The sequence below is a fragment of the Poecilia formosa genome, unplaced genomic scaffold, assembly GCF_000485575.1.
Source record: "Poecilia formosa unplaced genomic scaffold, Poecilia_formosa-5.1.2 Scaffold520, whole genome shotgun sequence".
Taxonomy (NCBI): domain Eukaryota; kingdom Metazoa; phylum Chordata; class Actinopteri; order Cyprinodontiformes; family Poeciliidae; genus Poecilia; species Poecilia formosa.
In genome coordinates, this window is record NW_006800459.1 from 118,426 (window position 1) to 140,814 (window position 22,389).

The 22,389-nt window shown below is 38.7% G+C and overlaps 2 protein-coding genes across 4 annotated transcripts in view; one reads left to right on the forward strand and one right to left on the reverse strand.

Annotated features, from left to right (window-relative positions):
• The window catches only part of LOC103129150 (NXPE family member 3-like), an 18,616-nt gene extending 18,180 nt beyond the window's left edge, over positions 1–436 (reverse strand). The window contains exon 1 of the mRNA XM_007540131.2: positions 216–436. The gene's annotated coding sequence lies outside the window, so the exon portion shown is untranslated. The remainder of the gene's footprint in view (positions 1–215) is intronic.
• The window catches only part of LOC103129149 (anoctamin-4), a 47,736-nt gene that overhangs the window by 8,466 nt on the left and 16,881 nt on the right, over positions 1–22,389 (forward strand). For 2 of the 3 annotated variants that reach the window (XM_007540128.2, XM_016664858.1), the window contains exons 3-12: positions 9,335–9,559; positions 17,536–17,736; positions 17,843–17,991; positions 18,684–18,833; positions 20,296–20,396; positions 21,061–21,105; positions 21,169–21,300; positions 21,387–21,493; positions 21,720–21,775; positions 21,898–22,019. In XM_007540128.2, coding sequence (XP_007540190.1) covers positions 9,335–9,559; positions 17,536–17,736; positions 17,843–17,991; positions 18,684–18,833; positions 20,296–20,396; positions 21,061–21,105; positions 21,169–21,300; positions 21,387–21,493; positions 21,720–21,775; positions 21,898–22,019 — 1,288 coding nt within the window. Of the gene's footprint in view, positions 1–9,334; positions 9,560–11,321; positions 12,019–17,535; positions 17,737–17,842; positions 17,992–18,683; positions 18,834–20,295; positions 20,397–21,060; positions 21,106–21,168; positions 21,301–21,386; positions 21,494–21,719; positions 21,776–21,897; positions 22,020–22,389 lie in introns of those variants that run through there. The other variant, XM_007540129.2, reaches the window with a different exon arrangement.

Sequence of the window (22,389 nt, forward strand, 5' to 3'; positions counted from 1 at the left end):
CTAGCTGGGGTGGCAACAGGGGTGGCAAGGCTCTCGTGTGGGGTGGCAACTGCCACCCCAGTAGATCCGCCCCTGGAGATATCTTAATTTATTAATACGTCTACGTCCTCTAGTCACAAACTAATTTAAGATATCTGGAATGTAAGTGCGGTGAACCCTATTTTATATTAAGACGGCCTGCCATACAAGCCCTGATTACGACTGGACTAACTCACCTGTTTGTAAAGATGGCGGTCTCCTTTCTAACCGGTCAGGGACATAGGAGCAGTGACCCCTCGTGCTTCTTTGGCGGACCTCTGTTCCGGTGGGTAGCTACATCTTTCGTGGGATCGTTAAAATATAAATAAATAAATAAATAAATAAAAAAAAATCCAATCGAGTAAAATACATCCGCTCCTGCAGTCCGGACGCTCCGACTGTCAACACGGAAGTTCTGGAAGTAGGTGACGTCATCGCTTGTAAGAGTGCTCGTAAAAGTTTAACCCTGTTATGACCATACAACGGCGTATTTGAACCATTATATAAAAAAGGAGTACATTTTCGCCAAAAATCTCAGAAATGTTTAGGTTAATCTAAGACATTTTCTAGAAAAACGTGGGAATTTCTGAGTTTAAAAAGCTGAAAAAATTTTAGAAAAAAAGTTCCAGATTAATCTCAGAATTTTTCTAGAAAAAAAAAATAGGGAAACTGATTTCCTGGCTTCGTAGGTTTAACCCTTGTGCGTGCGAGGACTGAAGCAAACGTCGGATGGCAAGCCGTTTTAACATAAATTCGGTTTCGTCTGACTATCCGTAATTACATTCCAAATATCTAAAAATGCATTTTGACTAGACAAAACTACATTTTGACTATCCAGAATGGTAATTTAAGATATCTGTATTTACATTCTGACTAGTAAGAATAATAATTTAAGATATCTTTAATTACATTTTTACAAGTCAAAATTCCTTTCAAGATATCTCAAATGACATTTGACGGGACACATATTCGTAATTACAGTTAAAGATATCTTTCAAAACAATTATGACTAGTGTTGAGAAAATAAATTTAAAATAAGCTAGTTTTAAAACTTAACATGTCTTGATTCAAATGGCCTAATTGTGGTTTTGAAATTAGTAATGTATTCTGACTTTTTGACCTTTATGTTACCTGTAGTTACAGCAGATGGTTTGCTAGGATCGTTTGAACTGCCTTTTGTCTGTGTGGAGAGCAGTACAGGGGAGGTTCTGGCTTTTCGCACTCATTTGTGAAAGGCCGTAAACACTGCAGGGGTTTTAGGCTTCAGATAAGGGGTCAGAGATAGCTTCTGGATTGGATGAGCAAAGATACGCCTTGTTTGAATAAATTAAAGAAAAGAAGATAAAACTTTCTACACTGAAGTAACAAATCAGATTTTGATCTTGCAACTCTCCAAAGATGTCTTTGCACGTCTTGCTTTTCTTTCTTTCCTTCTTTTCCAAGTCTGTCAGGTAAATGAATGTATGTCTCCGTTGTTCTGCAGTTTCTGGTGTAAGTTTATACACTGTCTTATATTGGATTAAACTCTGTAATTCTGTGACGTCAACACGCATTGTTGTTTTCCTTGTGGCTACACGCGGCCCGCCGAGAGGACCTGGGACCCAGAGGAAGAGAGAGCCAGACTTTTTCCAAAGTTAACCAATTTAGAATTTTTCTTCCTTAATACTAGTCAAAATTATAATTTTAGATATCTGAATTAAGAATGACATGGAAGCCACGTCATTATTAATGAATGACACGGCTTCCATGTCATTCATTAACAGTTGCTGCAAACAGTTGGCTGCAGAATTTTATGTTTCCTGCACAAAATTGTCAGAAATTAGAAAGAGCTCGACATTGTTGGAAATGCAGAGATAGCAAAACTTCATAAACTTTAAGACTGTTTCTGATATCTGCAAAGAATTTCCTGTTTATTCATTTTTGACGAACCAAATGCACTTAAAAACTGTTTTGAAAAGCTAAAATTGCTATTGTCAAACCATTTTCAACATGAAAGTGGTGCATTTTCAAACATCTTTTTTCATTTTCTCTATTTTTTAAATTGTTTTATTAAACTTTACAATTGCTACATAAGTCAGGGATGATTTGACTAGACAGAATACTAATTCAAGATATAGTAATGCCATTCTGACTAGTCAGAATGTCAATTTAAGATATCTTAAATAGAAAAGCTGTGTAATTCAATATATCTCAAATTCATTTAGAGATATCTAGTCAAAATTACAATTTAAGATATCTTTAGTTTTGTCTAGTCATTATTTGCTTTTAAGATATCTACAATTTAGTTTTCACTAGTCAAAACTACATTTCTCCTATCCAAAAATACGTTTGTGAGGTCGGTTGGACCCCATTTCTGGACACAAGGGTTAACAATGGAGGCACATTTGTTGGAATAGTTTTTTTTCTCTCTCCCTTTAGTAAAAAAATAAAATAATTAAGTTAAAAACTGCTTTTTGAAATTGCGTTTTAACTTTTTTAAAATTAGTTCTGAAACAATAAAACTTGACAAAAGAGCAAAGCAGGAGAAATCTCTATTTAGTCTTCTTGTCAACAGCACTGTTGACTCTGTTGGTACTTTCGCCAAAGTCGGCCACTTTAGCCACTACTACTTGAGCCACACGAGACAATAGACACGTTTCAGCATCAAATTAAGAAAACATCTAGCAGTTTGCTTTCCTCCTCTCTTTCCTCTGAGTTCTTCTTTAAAGCCTAATGAAGCGCTCAGGGAGAGCTTTGGAGCGTTGAGCTACACTCTGTTGGGTTTTCAAAGACAACGCTCTATAGACTACTCTCTGACATCAAAAAGAGCTGGCTGTTATTTAAAAGCCACTGCTTTTGTCTTAAAGAAGTCAGCACCAGTCAGCATCACTGCAGGTTCTTAAAAGTTCTAATCGATTCTAATCCTGCGGGTTCTTTATTGTCATCGGGATTTACTGCAGTCCTGCAGCTCAGAGTCAGTGTTTCCCCCCCTTTGGGCAAAGATTTGGTGAAGGACGATATAAAAATGATTTACATTATGTTGCTGACATGTTGGCAGCACTTTACAACAACTCAAATGGGCTTCAGTTTAGATTGATCTTTTTCAATTTTACTATGTGGGTCCCTGTGCGGATTGCAAGTGGATTTGTTTTTGGCTGATGTTTTCCTTTGTTGCAAAAAGAAAAGAAAAAACTTCAACCAATCACATAAATTACAAAAATGTATTTGATTTAAAGGCTGAACATTCTGTCCCCGTAAAGCCAGAATCACTTTTGCCCCGATGAATTTTCCAGGGTGGCTACTTTCTTTCACTTTATTGGTAAACAAGCTGATGCTCTGCGAAGGCATCAGAGGTTTGTTAAAAATTAATAATTCACTCCAGGAAGTTGCGATATGAACCATTAATCAATGCGAATTTACTCATCATACTCAAATTTCCAATTTTCACCAGTTATCGCGACTGTTCCGCAAATCTGACCAATTACATAAACTAATTTTTTTAGTTCATATTTTATTAGCTTACTTGAATCAATTTTGTTGCTGTTTGTAATTTTGCTTTGTTTGTTTTATCAAAATAGGTTTCTATTATAAACGAGAGAAAACTTGTCTGAATAAAGTTAAAAAAAAAGTCCTTCTTCTCTGACCAATCAGTGCGACTTGGCTGAATTCTGACCAATCCCTTTGTCCCAGCTTCAAATTTAACTTCCTTTTTCACGACTTCTCTTGAAAGCCAACCCTGAAACTTGAAAGCATGTGTGAAATGGTAACATTTGCTTTTATTTTTAGATTTTTTTTTATTTTTGCAAAAACTATTGTGAGATTTTCCATAGAATTTACTCCCACTGTTTAAGAAGTTCATGTTAGCTTGACGGAACAATATGGAATTCTTTTTCACTTTGAAAAGTCTTTAGGACATGATTTACTGTTATTATTATTATTATTATTATTATTATTATTAAGGGTGATATTTCAAGAATTCACTCAAAAATGTTATTTGCACTTTACATACTAACTCTATTTTTTTATTTTTTTTGCAAAGGTTATGTGCATCAGTTTCAACTTTTTTGCATAATCAAACGCTTTGAAACTCTGACCACATCTTTTTGAAATAGGTGATAAGCAGATTTCATTAAAAAAAAAAAAAAATTGTTGAGCAGGTTAAAAAAAAATCACAAACTGATTTTTTGCATTTTTAATTTAAGGAATTTGATGCCACCCGTAGTTTAAATTAGCCATCTTTGCTGCAAAAAGTTTGGACACCAGTGACCTAAAGCTTAAAACCAGATGTTGACAGATGCTCTTTATCTAATCTGAGTTAGTCACTAACAAGATCAGAGTTGGTTTAACCACAAGGTTAAACTTGTTTCTCCATACTTTTGGCTCTGAATCCAAATGCAACCCATGAAAAAGTGATAGAAATAATTATGCAAAGCACTTCACTTAACAGTCGATATGAAACCATTTGCACTCAAATTACAAGAAATTATTGTATTGTTTTTTGAGGACCTTATTATAGTATTAATCCGCAGATGTTCCCCTCAGCAGTTCTCTCCAGCCCAGACCTGTTACTGGGCGCCCCACATACCTGCACCTGTGTTTGGTGCGTTCACTGCATTTGGCTTTGAGGATGTGAGGAACATATCTGGGCCTTGCTCTCCTCTTAGAGCCAGGAGGGCACTTTTTTTTCTTTTTTCTTTTGTTTCCTGATGACTGCAACACAGATATTGTTTAGAACACACTACGTCCACGCTTTGCAAGTTTTGGAGGTCGTTGGGATACATGCCAGGTGTAGGTTACAGCCGCTCCTCCTCCCTCACTGCTGTTTCCTTTGACTATGGTAGATTTTTTTTTCTTTCGAATCAGCGGCTCACACTGCTCATTAATGACATTGAAAAATCTGATCTTAATTGAATCAATGGCTGTTTTACAGTTACGTTACAGAATGCCCAAGCCACGTTGTTGCATCTGTTCTATGTGTCTCCAGTTTTAGTTTTCCAGAGTTCACATAATTTTTGGAAAATTTGTAATATTTTAAGACTACAATATGATTATAGAACAGGAAAAGACAGTTATATGTTTATCCAGGTCACATTATAAGCAGATAATCAGATGGATGAATTGATGGCTAAACGGATGGCTGGATGGATGGTTAAATGAATGTATTGATGGAAGATAGATAGATAGATAGATAGATAGATAGATAGATAGATAGATAGATAGATAGATAGATAGATAGATAGATAGACACTCGAATCAGATTGCAGAATGTTCCTTAGTTTAAAGCTAGCTGGTTCAATCTAAACTCAACTACATTTTCACACATAATGACAACTAACATGTTTTACTAAAGGGTAAACGGTCCACAAAACAGCAGAACCTCAGACTCTGCATCAGTAACTGATCCAACTGTACATCTGAGGCCAGGGTATCATTTATCCAGCCATTCCTGCTCCTTGCATCCCCTATCCACAGAGGGCAGTAATACGAGCTCTGGATGAAAATCGCCTTTTTATCTGTACATTTTGAACTCTAGAACTGTATAGTAAGCAGAAACAGAAGGTTTCCTTGTGCTATTTTTAACTTATTGAATTTATTGGCATCTCTGGCATGATGATTTGTAAAATGCCTCGAAATAAATCCAGCTTTTAGTGCATCAACATATGATGCAAAAAATAAGTTAAAGTCCATCCTCATTTGATTAGCTGTATTATGCTTGGCGAAAAAAATATCTCATACTATGAAATACCTTTTTAAATGAAATCAGCCCTGATATTAGTACTTCTCTTAACCTCTATTTGCCCTGACTGGACAGCACTTAGTCTTCTATTATCTTTCACAAGGTTGGAATATCTAGAAAGACAGATCTTTGATGTTTTTTCTTTGTTCAATAGAGATTAAGACTGTGGGGTTGCCAGAATGAGAACTTCTACAATCCAAAAAAGGCAATTCAACAAAATATACACAGGTGAAGTGATGTGATTCACTCAAAAGATGCTTCAACAATACAAGGGTGTGAAAACAACTGCATTATAGCACATAGTGTGTCGCCATACAATCCATGGTGGCATATTAAGGCTATTGCAGACAGAAAAAAAAGTAAATTTGACCCCAAAAAATTGAAATATTGAAATTAAGCTCAGAAATTTTCTAGAAAACGCTTGGAAATTTCTGGGATTTTTCTAGGTTTTCCTTTTTTACTTTTGGTGTTTAAAAATTTATTTGTGGTTTTTAGAAATTTCCTTGTGTTTTCTAGATAATTTCTGAGATTAATTAAAAAATTTCTGAGTTTTATAAATATCTACAATGTCCATAATATACCATCATTAAGAGTCTTCCTTCTATCAGACTGATTGTTTTTCACTTGAATTGTTCAGATTGTATTGTGTGGTACATTAAATGTGATTTATCATGTTCAGAGGGGCTGTGTAGACCTTTGAGAGCTGCTGAGTATGACCCACATGTCCGTCCTTGGAATAAATCCCTGTGGTAAATGTAGAGCCAAGTTGTGATCTGAGAGGTCCAGGGACTACCAGGCATCCCACTCTTCTATTGATTAGGAAGTGTGTAGTTGTTCCAAAATCTGCTGGGCTTTCTGTTTTACATAAACACACATATCCACCCTGTGTGTGTGTACCACATTTTTATATCCTTGTGGGAATCTATTTCTGTCTACATTGTGGGGTTGTGGGGACCACTGCTTCTTGTAGGGATTGAATCCTGGTCCCCATGAGGGGAAATGCTGTTTTTGGGCTAGGGATTAGGTATGTTATGGTTAGGGTTGGGATAAGGATTAGTCTTTAAAAAATGAATGGAAGTCAATGTAAAGTCCCCACAAGAAACAAAAACATTAAGGTTAGAAATATACTAGCAATGGTTAGCATTATCCAAAATTCTAAACAATTTTATATTTAATACAGCACTTTCATAAAATATTACAGAAACAAAGCAAGACAAAAACCTGAGAACATATTTTCATCATCAAAATGCTCCTACAAAACCATTTAGAAAGGTTAAATTTTTTTATGTCCAAGTCTTTCAGGGTTAAAGGAGCAGTTTGCAAGATTTAGCACCATCCATAGGTGCTGTTTGAAACTGCACCCCTTAACTCCGCATTGCAATATCTAAATTTGAAGGGAAAATTATGGAGTCTGTTAACAAAAAAGCATTAAACAGTGCCGTTAGATCCGGTGATTGGTTTGTCCTTTCAGAGCTGCTGTAGAACATCGATGATGCACAACATTATGCAGATTCAGTGTAATAGAAGGAACTGTGTCCTTAGAGATAAGTTACCAAACGACAAGATTATTATTCTCATGTTACTCAAAACAACTACATCTATCATGGGATGGATGAAAAGACGCATAACATCTTTTTCTCACAATCAGAAATTAAATCATGGTAAACTTATCCTGTTGTTCTTCTCTTAGGATGACCAGAATGACCCATATTCAGAAAATGGGTTAAAATATTGACAGAGTAAGAATATTTTGATTTAAATTTGCATACATTTCCTTTGTAGAATTGCTTAAGGACAGCAATTGGCTTTGTTGTTCTTAAGCCTCTTTGCTACTAACTTGCTGGTGTCATTTACATTGTTGGAATGTAAACCGAACTTTGGTTCCAACTAGCTTGAGATGTTGGTTTATTATTTCATCAGAATGCTCTTTCTTCATGATTTCATCTATTTTGTGAAGTGCACCAGTGCCTCCTGCAGCAACACATCCACACAACATAACTGGATGTATATATATTTTCTTTTTTGTTCCTTTGTTTACAACTTTTATTTAAAAAAATGTATTTGTTTTCTTTTCATATTTTAAAATTATAATTATGTGGGAGCAGAATAATGTAATCTGTGAATTTTTTTTTTTTATCTCCTATGCTTTCCCCCAGTTATCCCAGTACTAACTTCAGAAATACACCAGAAAGTCAGAAACAACCAATCAGAGCCAGGAGTAGGGTCTTAGTGCTGTCAATCACTCTCATTCTCAGCCCCTCCCACCTGCTCTATGCTGCACTACAACTGGTTCACCAGAACATAGCCTGTCACAAATGCTAATACTAGTTAGCACTGCCACTGATGATGGTGGATAAACAGTTTTTCTGTAACAATAAGTTGTTTTTCCACCATTAACACAATGAGCATTGTACAGGAGGATGATTGACAGCGTTAAGACCCTCCTCCTGGCTCTGATTGTTTTTGACAGGTTGTTAGTAGACCTTCATAGTTAGCTCTGGGAGGAGGTGGAGGAGTTAGATTTTTTTTCCACAGATTAACTGTCTTATCCCATATTGTCATGACATGATGAGTTATGAAGAACACATATTTTTGTAAAAGTTATGTACTGCATCCTCAAGGGGTATAATATGCATTCTTTTTTTATTTGACTCGAAATGGAGCAGTAACTAATTTATTTGGCTTTCAAAACCAAAGTATGGTCATTCTGAAAATGTTTAGAGGTACAGTAATTGTTTTGTATGAAAACTTTTGAATTTAAAGAAAGCAGTCACAAATCATAGTACTATTTAGCAAAGAAATAATTTTGGAAATAAAACAGGAAGTGTCTTGTCAATGCTTCTTGTTTAGAGTGAATTTTAGTGCATCTCTTTTTCTCCTGTTTAAAACGGGGATTTAACTCACAGTAAATGCAATAGTTTTACTGTTGCAATCAGTCTAATGGGTAACTACTCTGGATGTCCACTTTATTGTTCTGTATTGCTAAAATACTTTTAGCAGCAGATTCCTCTCTGTTTCGGCTGTCTGGTTGTGTTTTCGCTGTCATAAAAGGGCGAGAGGTTCATGTTGGACCCTTCCACCTCTAAAAGACAGATCTGAAGTGGCTGGCAGCAGAAAGCCCAGCTGCTCCGGGTCACCAGTCTTAGAGACCTTGTAAAAGTGAAGGAAAAGCCTGCGGAGGGGAAATCGAAGGCCGGAGGCAAGCCGAGCTGGATCAGCAGTCTGCACGTCTTCACAAAGCGGAGAGGACAGCAGATAAAAAGGCTGGCTGGCAGAGGCTTCCAGCTTTTCACTCTGATGAACCAGCACTGGAACATCTGCCGTTAATGATTAGTCATTCAGAATGCAGTTAAAATAATTATTTCCACATATCTGTACTTAGAAAAAAAAATGTTCTTACTACTTCATTTTTGCTTTGGAGTGTGTAACTTGACATTTAAGCAGAAAAAGACAAAGCACAGATGGGCATGTTATTTTCTGACACCACTAGATGGCAGTGTTGTTTTACTAAAACTCTCTTCACAGATGTTCTCATTCTGAGTGTTGATTGTTTTTTGTTTGTTTGTTTGTTTGCCATTTGTTTTTCTTTTTTTTTGACAGGGTTTGAACTCGGGGGTCAGGTGGCGATCGGCTTTTCCCATTGGAAGAGTCCTGTCCAATCGAGCAGCCAGAATCTCTACAGTCCAGATGGCGTTCGCTCCGAGGCTTCGGCGGCCCCACCCATTGGCGAGCATGCCGAGCCGGTGTCCTGCCCGGCGTCGCTCTCCATCAACCCGCTGCCCACCTGCAGCGCCAGTCAGGAGACGCTGTGCGACAGCAGCACAAGTAGGTTAGACAATGTGGTGGATGAGACGCTTGAAATCCGGTCTAGTTGAGTCCAAAACCACTCTCTCTACCTTAGCTGAAGGCCATACACTTGAGAGAGCTGGTCTTTATGGAAGACCAGCTTCCATAAAGAAGCTTTTCAAAGTCCTTAAAACTCCCATTCAAAGTTTGACACAAACCATGTGGAAAACACGGCAAACATGTAGGAGACGTTGCTATGTTCACAAGAGACCAAGACTAAACTTTCTGCCTACGTTCAAAATGGTTAATCCACTGGAAAACACTAAAACTGTACAAAAAAATGAATATACCTTCATTATCTTAAAATTTGGTGTCAGTAGAATTTTGCTGTGGAGATTTTTTTCAGATGGGACAGGAACGCTTTTCATATTAGAGCAAAATGGAAGGAGCCAAGTTCTGGGCAATCGTTTATCAATCATTTATTGATATCGCTCTTTACATGACCCAAGTGGTTGCGTTTCCATTGGCCATACAATTGCGCAATTGGACATTTTGAAAATAAATTTGCTTATTGGAAACTCGCCAATTTTGAAAAAGATTTCCAACAATTATGTCAAGTCCTCCAGGTCGTGAAGCAACAAAGAAGCTTAAGACCGCCGTACCACCACCACCACCACCACCGTCTTTGACTCTTTTTTGTGTTCATCATATGCCAGGTGTTATGAGACAAAAACATTCAGAAATATTACATTTTTGTCTCATCAATCCTTTTCCAGAAAGTATTATGGATCTTGAAGGTATTTTTTTTTTTTGGCAAATGAGAGACTGGCTTTTGTGTTGGATTTGGTCAGAAAGAGGTTTTCTCATTGGAACTCTCCTATGCAAGCCGCTTTACCTTACCTGTGCTCTACAGGGCTTCAGATGTTGCTTTGGGTTCTTTGAGACCTCACGGATCAGTCCTTGATCTACCTCGAATTACTCTCAAATGACCTAAATTATTTTCGAGACTCCATTACTTAGAGTTACCTAAATTACCTTTGAAGGCAACAAAGTTACCTTGGCAGGTAACTGTGTTATTGCTTTTTGAGAGTGTACTTCATGTCTACAGCAGGTCATACATTAGGGATTTTGTGATAATTCTGTCCTAATGAGGCATAAAGGGAGACCCAGGTGCAGAGGAATTTGTAGAGCAGGAAGTATAATGAAAATAATAATCAAAACAACAGATAGCAAAAACTAACAGGAGACACAAAAACTGGAGCAACTACTAGAGTGCAGGCAGTTCGGTGGATAGCAATGGAAGTGATAAAAAATGTAACTGGAAAGCTTAAATATACCGAGAAGGGAGTGGAAATGACAGAGGAGCTAATTACAGGTGAGTGGATGTAGCTGGGGAATGGACCAGGTAGGCTGATGGTGAGGTGGAAAATAATCAAAGCTAAAAGAATCAGAAGGGGGAAAGAAAACCTGAAACTAATAAAACAGTAAACGGAAATACTAATGTAAGGAAACAAATCCAGAACACAAATAATGGGACTCATTGGACTGACACCAGGAATTAACAAAAATGGCAAAATATAAGGAAAGAAACTATAAAGAAATGATCAAGACGGAAAATAACTGAAGCTAAAAGTCTAAACATTAATGTTTCATAACAACTGCAGATCTTTCAATAATGAAAACTCCTTGTAAATGATGTAAATTTATGTGATATGATGGGGGGGATAGGAAAAAAGAACAAATCGGGAGTAATACGGCAATAACATTATCTCATCTTTTAATTTGTATTAACATTTTTAATGTTGACCCGGCCCCTTGTTTCCGTGGCGATTTTTGCCCTTGAGTCTCCATGGAAGCTACCTGCTGACACTGTAATCGGTGCCAACTGTCATTGTGCTGTGCTGCCGCAACACTGCCACATCCAGCACTCTCTTCCCATTGGCCCGCTGTCAGAGCAAGCCTGACATCTGATTGGCTGGCGTTGAAGAAGCCGATGAGCGCCATACACACACACACACACACACACACCCTCACTACATCTCTCTCTCCCTGACACTGTAAACATCCTGCTCATGCTTGAGCGTTCCTTCTTCTTTCTTTGAGGATATTTTGAATGCCAGCCTCTCCATGCCAGAGCGGCCAGAGCGCGCGCGTGCATCCCTGCGCGTCTGGGATGTTGACTTGGTCGCTACGGTGATGGGGTAAAAAGTGTATAGGGGGGAGGGGAGATGCCGCTTTCCCTCGTGGGACGCCGTGTTTGTTTGTTTGTGTCCCTCGGCGAGGCCGTTCGCCGGCGCTGGAGGGAAAACGCGGGCTGACCGAGTGTGTGTGCAAGCGTGCGTGTTTGCATGTTTATATGTGGAGGAGTCCTTCTGGCTGTTTTGACATTTGCTTCAGCTCAGCTGGGAAGCCCCCCCCTTCCATCCCCAGCCCCGCTGTCCCCTCTCTCCTCCGCTCTGAGGGGTGAAGCTGCCTCTGTCTCTGCCCACCTCCACACGGTGAGTGTTGTCAAGTTGTCTTGAAGCGAAGGCAGCTTGTTCTTCAGAGTGCTGCAGTGCTCTCCTTCATGCGTTGCTGTGTCCTCCTCCTCTCACTCACCTTTACCCCCGGCTCATTCCTCACACTCGGCTCCCCCGTGACCATGCAAGCATATGACCTTCAGTCGCTGTCGCTGTGACAGTGAACTCTTTTAGTTTTTTTTTTATACACTTCTCCATCATGCATGATGCATTGCTCCGAACACACTCAGAAAGGTCATGTCATTGACGCCGGAGAGCGTGAGTGAGGGTCCTGCTGGATGTGCGGCAATGGAATCTCCATCATTCCCTGACAGGGAATAAAAGACACATCCAAGGACGATGATGGGCACATCCAGATGGAGGAAACGGTTTTCCTGACACCGATCTGCAAACCACACACACGCACACACATACGCATGCACACATGCACACTGTTGTCTCTGTTTTCCTCTGTGACACAGATCTAAAAGCGGCTGTAGAACAGATACAACCATTTTCTCCAAAACTATACAGTTCTTTGAATAAAAATACCACAGATATCTTTTTTGTTTGTTTTTTGCTTAATATTATACATAAAGGGGACGTATAACGCAAAGTTTATAATTTCCACTTTTTTGTACTTCCATTTTGGTTTCTGTTGCTTCTAAAAACAGCCAAAAGAAAAAACAAAAAACCCTCAACAAGATGTTTAGTTTTTGTTTGACAATATGTCAATGTTTTTTGGTGACTGGAAAATGTGCCCTTTCAAAAACCTCAAGAAGTCACAAATCAACAGATCACATCAACAGGCCCCACCCTCACCCAGCCCATCACCTAGCAACCAAGTCGAGTTCCAGCACATTTGGTCAGCTGGTCTCTTCATAAAAATCCATATTCCCATCATGTTTTAGTGTGTCTGTCCATAACTTCTGGAATCCAATATTAATATTTTCCAGTATCCTCATACCATAATGTTCCTTCCTCCTAAACACACTGTTGGTATGTTGTGTTTGGGGTGTTGTGCAGTGCAACTATTCCTCTAAACATGCAGTGTGAAATGGAATTGAAACCACTCACTGATAATTCTAATAGAGTTCAGCTCTTTTCTTGGCTTTCTACACATACTTCACCTCCTTTTTGTAAAGTGTTTAAAATGCATATTTCATTCCTCTTTATTACTCGTAATTATTCATTTATTTGGGTGGATATTTTCGTCTGTGGAATATTTGGACTGCTCATGCCTATTTTCCTCACTAATATTTAGGCAGAACTACTGTCTTAAAGTGGAACAAGACATCAGGGATCTGTAAATAAAAAAAAAATAAAAAAATTCATGCAATATCATTTTAAACTGAAACAAAAGATAAATTGTGTTTGATGTAGCATTAATGAGGCGTCTTGAGCTGCCTAACTCCCACACAGGAATGTTTATGAGTATAAATACCTTGTATGGCCTGAGAGGGCAGAAACACTGGCACGGCCTCAAAACTGGAAAAGCACCATAAAATTCCATACACTCATTAAATATATATCTGACACACTAACATACAATCACAGCCTACTTTATGCTGCTCTTATTCCTTGTCATAAACTACAGGCTATAAAAACTTAAGATTCTTACACAAAACTGTTGAGCTGAGCCTACTACCCTACTGATTTGACTAATGATGATATTAGGCAGCAAGGGAACATTGTTGATGTTAAAAAAGGGAAAAAAAATTAGAATATTTGAGTGAGTTTGACTATTTCTGGATCCCAGTGTCTCGAAAACTAAAGTTTTGGTTTGGAGTGGTCAGTATCTATCAGAAATATTCTAAGGAATTGGCAACAGTGAACTGGTAACATGGTCATGGTTGAGCAAGAACCATGGTGGACTGATCAGATGAAGCACATTTTTCTATAAATTTTCTTGTATATTATGGTGTATGTGTTGTTTGGAGAAGGCAAGTCAATGGAGAAGTTATGAGGCCTCTGGTAAAGTTCTGTTGAGAAACTATGGGTCCTTCCATCTGTTTGGATGCTACTTTGACCCACCTCCATCTAGCATACCTTGTGTACACTGCTATAAAGCTATAACCCTGAAGGTTATAGCTTCTTTCAGCCAGATATTGCACCTTGTCACTGAGAAAACTGAGTACTTGAGTTTTTGGACGTTGGCTGGCCTTCCAAATTCCTGGATTTCTTTACTGCGGCAAAGAAGTCCGATCCATTTAGGTGCCACTTTGCAACATACTGCTAACATACTGGAAACAGATACCTCAGCCCACATCCACATGTCAGGAGGATTCCAAGTCTCTCAAGGTTGTCTTGTGGCTTGTCGGTGTAGATTTATCTTAGAATTTAGTCTTCAGACAGAAATGTATTTGCCATGTCAAATAAAAATCTATTCTTCTACTTACAAGGTACAGTATGCCAGTTGGACGTATCCCAAGAGCCACATCTTAGACTCAAAAAGCTTCTGTTAGCCTGAGAAATGCTGAAGTTTATGCCAAAAATGTTAGCGAAAACAAAAAAAACTGAACAATGATTGCTCATGTGGAGGTGTTGCCAAGAAAAAGGTTTGCAAAGTTGCATCTGGGTGAAACCCAAGGCTCATTGAAAAATGTATTCTGGACAGAATAAATTAATTCACCAGACTCACAAGTTAGGACCAAGCAACATGTGCATGGCAAGGGAACAACTCCTGCATTCCCCAAAAGTAATGTAGTTCTATAAAACTAAAACATTTAGTTCTATAAAACATTCTCATTTTCACTTCTCTTTTATGAGTTTTCAGTTGATGCTGCGATCAAAATATGTTTGAACTACCAATACCTTTCCCTATTAGGTTTCAACCCTGGGATATGACAATCAAAATGTTTTGAAATTTATTCTGAGAGTATGTAAAAAATAACCCAAGAACCAGCAATTAATTCAGTACAACAGTGTGAAAACATTGGTTTATGGTTGTTATTTTCTGTCTTTCCACCCTGGAAGCTACTAATCGTTTGAGAAATGATTGAATGGAATCAGTGAAAGCAACCGATGCTCGTTCTGTTTCTTCACTGATGCCTGGCTGTCAATGACTCTCACCAGCAGTCTAAATATTTCAGCCTTGTATGAATAAATGCATTTTGATCGGTTGGAATGCTTTGGAGATATAAAAGGGAGAAAGCAATAGCCAGATGAAAGGGTATCTGATGAAACTGAGATCTGAGGATGAGGTCAGTTTCTCTTTTCTTTTATGTGCGCTCCCATCAGTTCAACATGCGATCTCAGATGTAGCTTGCGTTACACACGCACCGCCGGACCCGTTCATGTTTCATTGATGCATTGTTTAACCCGTCACGGTGTGACCCGTCGGCGCAGCAGCATGACGTAAGCTAATCTGTAACATCCTAGTCCCCAGACAGCTAACATTTATAGTAAGCAATTCTACTTTCCACTAATGAGAGCAAGGTTGACGTTCTGTAGCGACTAAGGAAATGGGGTCGCCAATGCATCAAATACTGGAAGTGAAGTCAAAAAGCTAAAACAGTGGAGCGCTTCTGATATTTTTATGCAACAGTTGGAGAATTCCACACAAAATCAAAAATTGTAGGTAAAAGATGACAAAAAAGCACCAATTAAGACAATAGTGCCAAAAAAAAGAGTGAACATTTGGTAAAGCATTGAAGTCTGATGTTTCAGGCCCAACTTGTCTATCCAAATTTGCTAAGTTTGTTCCTAAATACTGACACAAATTGGAATTACGAAAATAAATTTTCTACATTAAAAACCCCCCCCAAAAAACTCAAATTTTTCGCTAAAAAGCTTTTCCGCTCGGATGAGATGGTTTTTAGGTCGAATCGACAGTGGAAACAGTTTTTTTGCATCACACAAGTCACATGACCAACAACCAGATGCTGCTACTGATGAAAAATGCGAAGAAGTCAACAGGAAGTGGTAGGAAGACGACAATGCAGCTTATTTTCATTGATGACTTATTCATTGATGGAAACACACCAGTTGAGAAATTTTTTTTTTTTTTTTTTGCTTTTTTGTTTACATCAGAGGACTATAGATGACTATAGATGACACACATGTGTGTGTTTTGCTCACACATGTGTGCAAAACATCACATGTGTGATGTTTTGCACACATTTGTAATGGAAATGCAGCTAGTATGACAGCAGCTTTAGTTTGCTTCCATTTTAAGAACTTAAACCCAGTATAGAGGACCCTTTAAGGACGACTGGCTGAGCAGTAACTTTGCTTGTTGGGAGTTTGATCTCTTACCGCTCGCTGCATCCATGGGCTCCGGTGTTTCACAGCATCAGCAGCTGATTAAAAGCTGCTTCCCCCCCACTTCTGTCTCTCTCACTTTCTTACTATGCCTCAGCAGAAAAATTCAGCTGAGTCACATTTGCTGTCACAAACGAAGGCAGTCATTAAGGACCAAAGGTTAAAAAAAGGAGTCAATCTAGTTGAGAAAAATTCCCAGTTATCTTGTGGTTTTATTGACTGGTGCAGCTTTTAATGTTTCTTTTTTCAGTGTTAAGCCTTATGAATGATAACAGATGACACACTGGCTCCTGATTCCTTTTTTTCTTCTTTGAAAATTATGGTGCCAAACAGGTTAGGACCAGGAGTACTGCATAGCATTATGGGAAACCTCATCGCAACACTAGCTGTGTTTCCATTACTAATGTGCTCAAAACTTTGCAGATATTCCCATACAGTAAAAAATAAAAAAAACATAATTTTGTAATTGTGGTGTTTCCATTAACTAATACAACTGAAATCACACATGAATATGTTTGTCCATGTTATAGTTCATAAAAAAATTAATACTGCCCTTCTCCTGACACTTCCTGTTGACTTTGTCATTTTCGTCAGTAGTAACATCCAGTTGTTGATCACGTGACTCGTGATGTGAAAAAAGTGTTTCCATTGCAGCGAAAGACGCGAACTTCGATACAGTCGAATAACCCACTCATCCAAGAAACTTAAGAAACTTTTTTTGTAATTAGTGTGTAATTTTTATTTTTTATTTTTTGTAAGTCCAATTTGCAACAGTTCATGGTCAATGGAAGTGCAGCTAGTGTTTGTGGAATTATGTTATGGAAAATCTTAGGAATTCTGAAACCTGGACTATTGAAAACTTTCAAATACACATTCACCCAAACATTAGCATGAAGTCGAGCAGCTAAAGCATTTCCCTTTGAATACATCTCCCAGAATGCCATGCAGTCCTGGTTCAGAGTTCAGTCCTATTATCTATTGATATCGATCACGTGTCAGTTGCGATATATACTGTTATTGATTTACTGGTCAACCTTACCATTAGGACAGTTCAACCTAAAGCAGAAATAATTGTAGTGTTGTCACTCTAAACCTCTTTATATCAACAGAGGAAGCACATAGCCCTCTAAAAAAAAAAAAAAAAAACGTCTGTTTCAGTTTGGTACTGTAGCTCAGAGTGGACATGCTGCTTTTGCATCACCGTGAAGTGTGCAAAGACACAATTCACGGGTGAGTTTCCCTGCGTTTCTGCAGATGTGAGTTTATCTCTACATGGATCTGAGCCCAAGCAGCAGAGCCCGCACCGACACAGAGAGCTGCAGCGGCCCTCGGCCTCTGGCTACCAGCCCGTCGACAGACCCCTCGCGTTCCTGTACCGAGAGAGGGACGGCGTCATGGAGGAGTCGTCGGCCGAAACCCTGGACTCCAGCACTCAGGGCGACGTGCCTCCACTGGGTGGGGACTTTGAAAAACGAAAATTCCAACGGGCCAAGTTTAATTAAATATTTTTTTCTCTCTCTCCAGATAATTTAGTTTATTTTCTCACCCGTCTTTGCGTTAGCCGTGAAGGACGTCCAGGTGGTGCTGCAGAAAGAACGGTCCGACGGCATCAGCACCCCGTCCAGAGACGACGACTCCACCCTCCAGAACCCGGGAACTCACAGCAGTATCCTGGACGACAACAGCAAGTCGCAGTCAGCCGTCCCGGAGGTAGACCTAAGAAAAAGATAAACCTAGAAAACACAAAAAGCAATGTCCAATTGATTATTTGATTTAATAATAGAAAAATGCTATCCAAACCAGCCTGGTCATCTGTTAAAAACAGGAATTGTCCCACTTATTACACTGCAAAAACACAAAATTTTACCAAGTGTTTTGGTCTAGATTCACTGTGACTATACCAGTAAACTTGAAATTAGACCAATTAACATATAAATTTTCAGCAAGATATAGATATAGATATAGATGTTTTAAGGCAATAATTGATGAAAAGTACGAGTTCAACTGGCAGATTGTTTCACTTATAATGGAAAAATGTCATTATAAGTGAAATAATCTGCCAGTGGAACTCGTACTTTTCATCAATATTAAGGAACTATTGTCTTAAAACAGGTTGCTATATCTTACTGAAGTTAGTCGTAAGTCAGTTTTGTCTTAATTCAAGCATGCTAACATATTTGCACTAAAAAGTAAACCATTTTCATAGCAACTGAAGGTGACATAGTTACTTGATTGTGCTATAAAATGACACTATGTGCCTGGAAAGTACATAAAACTGCCTCTTTAAGGTTTTTAAACAATTAAAACAGTTCTGAAGATCTGAGGTTCGGGTGTGAGGTAAATAGTTTGATGTAACTCAGGTGCTTTCTTTTCTGATCTTCTCTCTGACTGTTTGTCCACAGAGGAGGAACAAATCTAGTGGACTTTGCTTCGGCGACGGAAAAAGTCTCATAGACTACATCCTGGTTTACAGGAAGTCCAGCTCCCAGTCCGAGAAGAGGGAGATGTTTGAGAGGAACATCCGCGCCGAAGGGCTACGCATGGAAAAGGAGGTAAGGGGAAGCAAAATACATATGTGCCACGTGACTAGAGCTTAGCGAGTTGTGTCTTTTTCATAAATATTTAGCTTGCTAATAGGTATTAAGGATGAGGTCATGGTCATAATGTGAGATTTATAAAAACCTTGTTCAAAACTGCAAGTACCCTGGATTCACCATTACTGTTGTAGGCTGTGACAATAATACTGCAAAAGGATAACACAAATAAAACGTTCTCCTGGATGTGCTATAGCAGTTAAAGTTTAAGGGGGATGGTGGCGAAACATGAAACTGTTGCTGCGCAAGTTACTCAACAGGTTGTTACTCGGTAACAAAAGAGTGAGGTAGTTACTAGATGCCTCCAACCTAGCTTAGCTCGCTGTCAGAGGTTAAGAATGCTGTGAATATTGAATATTCTATCAGACATATAATTTATTGATATTGATCACGTGTCTTACCGCGATATATATTGTTATTGATTTATTGTCCAGCCCTAGATCCTAGTGCAAAAACTTTCATATACTCACAGGTGACTTTTTAGCAAGTTATAGGAGCTTGTTTGAAGTCAAGAGATTTTTTCAAATATTATAAGTTAAATCGTCTTGTTAAAATGTCTGCTGGCAGAATATTTCACTGATAACTAGTACTTTTTCATCAATATTACAGAACTAATGACTTACAACAGGCTCCTATATCTTGCTGAAAAGTTACTCATAAGTTAGTTTTGTTTTATTTCAAGTGTACTAAGATATTTGCTTTAGAAAGTAGATCAAAAATACTTGATAAGATTTTGTGTTTTTAGAGCGTGGTTACTCTTTACCAGACAAAATTATTTTGATAGCAACTGAGTAGCGTTTTATCAAACAGCTTGGTCTGTTTCATGACATAGAGAGGAACTTTAGCCTGTTTCTCTCTTCAGGTCTTAGTAGAGAGGGACGGGTTGCCATCTTCGCCTACACACCCAGAATCTTATTAAGGTCTTATGAAATTGTGTAACACATTCAGTCTTACCAACGCAAATCTTAAAACACTCAGTGCTTTAGTGCCAGCTTTGAAATCCGAGGATAAGAACTCTAACTCCCACCTCAAAATCAAGAGATTTGATGATGCTGCTGTGAAGTCGTCTCTTGGAATTGTGAAATTTCTGGATCATCTCTGATCTTTCAAGCCCGTCTTTGATGTAGCAGCACCCGCGTCGCGATTGGAGCATCTAGAGGACGATCAATGAAACTCTCTGAGCTCTCAGCCGTGGGTGTTTCTTTCACGGAGTCATTCGGTTATTTTTAGGTCTCCTACTAGTCGTTTGCAGATCGTCATACTTTAAACGAAACACCCACGCTGCTGGAACGTACAGAGAGTAAAGGACGCTGATGCCAAGAGGCCTGAGGGAAAGTAGCTCTCCGCGGTTACTGAAACTGTTTTGCTTTGTGTGTGTGTGTGTGTGTGTGTGTGTGTGTTTGCTTGCTGTTCTGCGCAGGCCTCTTTAACAAACAGTGATGTGATCTTCCTGAAGCTGCATGCGCCGTGGGATGTTCTGTGCCGCTATGCGGAGCTCATGAACATCCGCATGCCATTCAGGTGAGAGTTTTCAGACTTGTGCAGTCATTCATCTGTGAAAAACAACAGCATTTGGCTTACATCTTCACTGGGGCGTCCATGTTAATGTGATAAACTATAACTGCTCTTTGATCCAGATTTTTAATTTTTGTCATTTTTTTTCACGGTGAATGCTTGCCCTCAAAATCTTGTTTTTGGGATTTTAATGGAACTTCTCATTTTGTTCAAATCGATTTCTTTGGTTACAAAACAAACTGAGTCAGGTTTTTAGGCCTCCTTGTTCACATGTTTAAGTCTGCCCCCAAATTTTCTATTAGCATAATATTTGGGCTGATGGTGGGTCCAAAATTTTACTTTGTTGTCCTTAAGTCACTTGGTATCGAATTGGGTGGTCCAGCAAAACACCCAGACAACATAATACTGCCACTCCTACAGTACTCAAGCTGGTTAGCTTCCTCCTTTTTTTGCCAACAACCTTTTTTTTTCTTGCTACCTTCTTCCTTTTCTTGCTAGCATCTTTTTTAGTATTATTAAATCTCAGCAAGGAATAAAAAAGGTTGTGTGCTTTTTCATACACATCATCAGTCACATACCGTAGGGGTATGTGTCCATAATTACAGAACTTAATACCATTTTATCCCTGAGCTCAACGTTTTCTAAACCTTTGATCGTCAATCTTTGCCAGGAGGAAGATCTTTTACATGCACAGACGACACAAGTTTCTGAGCAGGTTAGTGTGGAAGTTATTTCAACTCAATAAGTCTGGTAGTTTTAAACGAAACCTCTCCTCCAGGATGGAGAAGCGCATCAACAAGTTTCGTGGATGGCTTCCCCGCAAGCCTATGAAGTTTGACAACGACACTCTGCCCTACTTGGAGGAGAACGAAAGCTTCACGGCTCCCTTCAGTCGATCAAGGATCCATCAGTGAGACTTTTTTATTTTACCTTAATCTCTTCTCTTGTGGTTTTGAAATCTTTTACATGTGTTTCTCACTCCCCCTTTCCTTTCAGTTTCATCATCCACAACAAAGACACGTTTTTCAACAACGCCACCAGAAGCCGGATCGTCCACCACATCCTTCAACGGGTCAAATATGAGGAGGGGAAAAACAAGATGGGTGAGTTTTCTCTGGATATTCAAAAGTCAACTTTTTTTTTTCTACTTTTAAAACTCTGAAAGTTTTCCAAAGTTGAAAATTTTCCAGTTTTGAAATGTAGAAATTTCCACGTTTTTTCTAGAATATATATTTTTTTATTTGGTGGGAATTTGTTCTTCCTCATACGTTTCCGTGGATACTAGGCCTAACTTAACATCCCTACCATCTGTTTCCTCTCACTTTGCAGGACTGAATCGTCTTCTGACCAATAACTCGTACGATGCGGCGTTCCCTCTTCATGAGGTAATCACATCCGCCTTCCTTTGCGGCTCTTGTTGTCGCTCACCTCCACCGCCTGTTTTCAGATCTTCACTGTTTGCTCCATTCGGCATGTTCAGGGTTTTCTTGTGTTTGAACCGCACCAGGGCAGCTACCACAGCAAAAACTCCATCCGGACCCACGGAGCAGAGAACCATCGGCACCTCCTGTATGAATGCTGGGCCTGGTGGGGGGTCTGGTACAAGTACCAACCGCTGGACCTCATCAGGTGAGCAGACAGCTATGTTTCAAATTGCATTTAACAGAAAATATTACAGTTGGCTGTAGATGCAACAATGCAGTGCAACCTGTATTTGGGCTAATTTTCAATCTTAACCCCAGGTCTGTGCAATAACTGAAATTTGATGAAATCCAAACAATACTTTAATCCATTTGGGCCATTCTATATAACCCTAATACAGGAGGAACACATTTGCTGAAAATAAATAAAACATCTTTTAGATTAATCTCAGATATTTTCAAGAAAAAACTTGGAAATTTTTGAGTTTGAAAAGTCCAAAAAATAGTTTGGGAAAGAAGAAAAAAAACCTCAGAAATTCTTGTAAATTTTGTAGAAAAAACTTGAAAGTGTCTGAGTT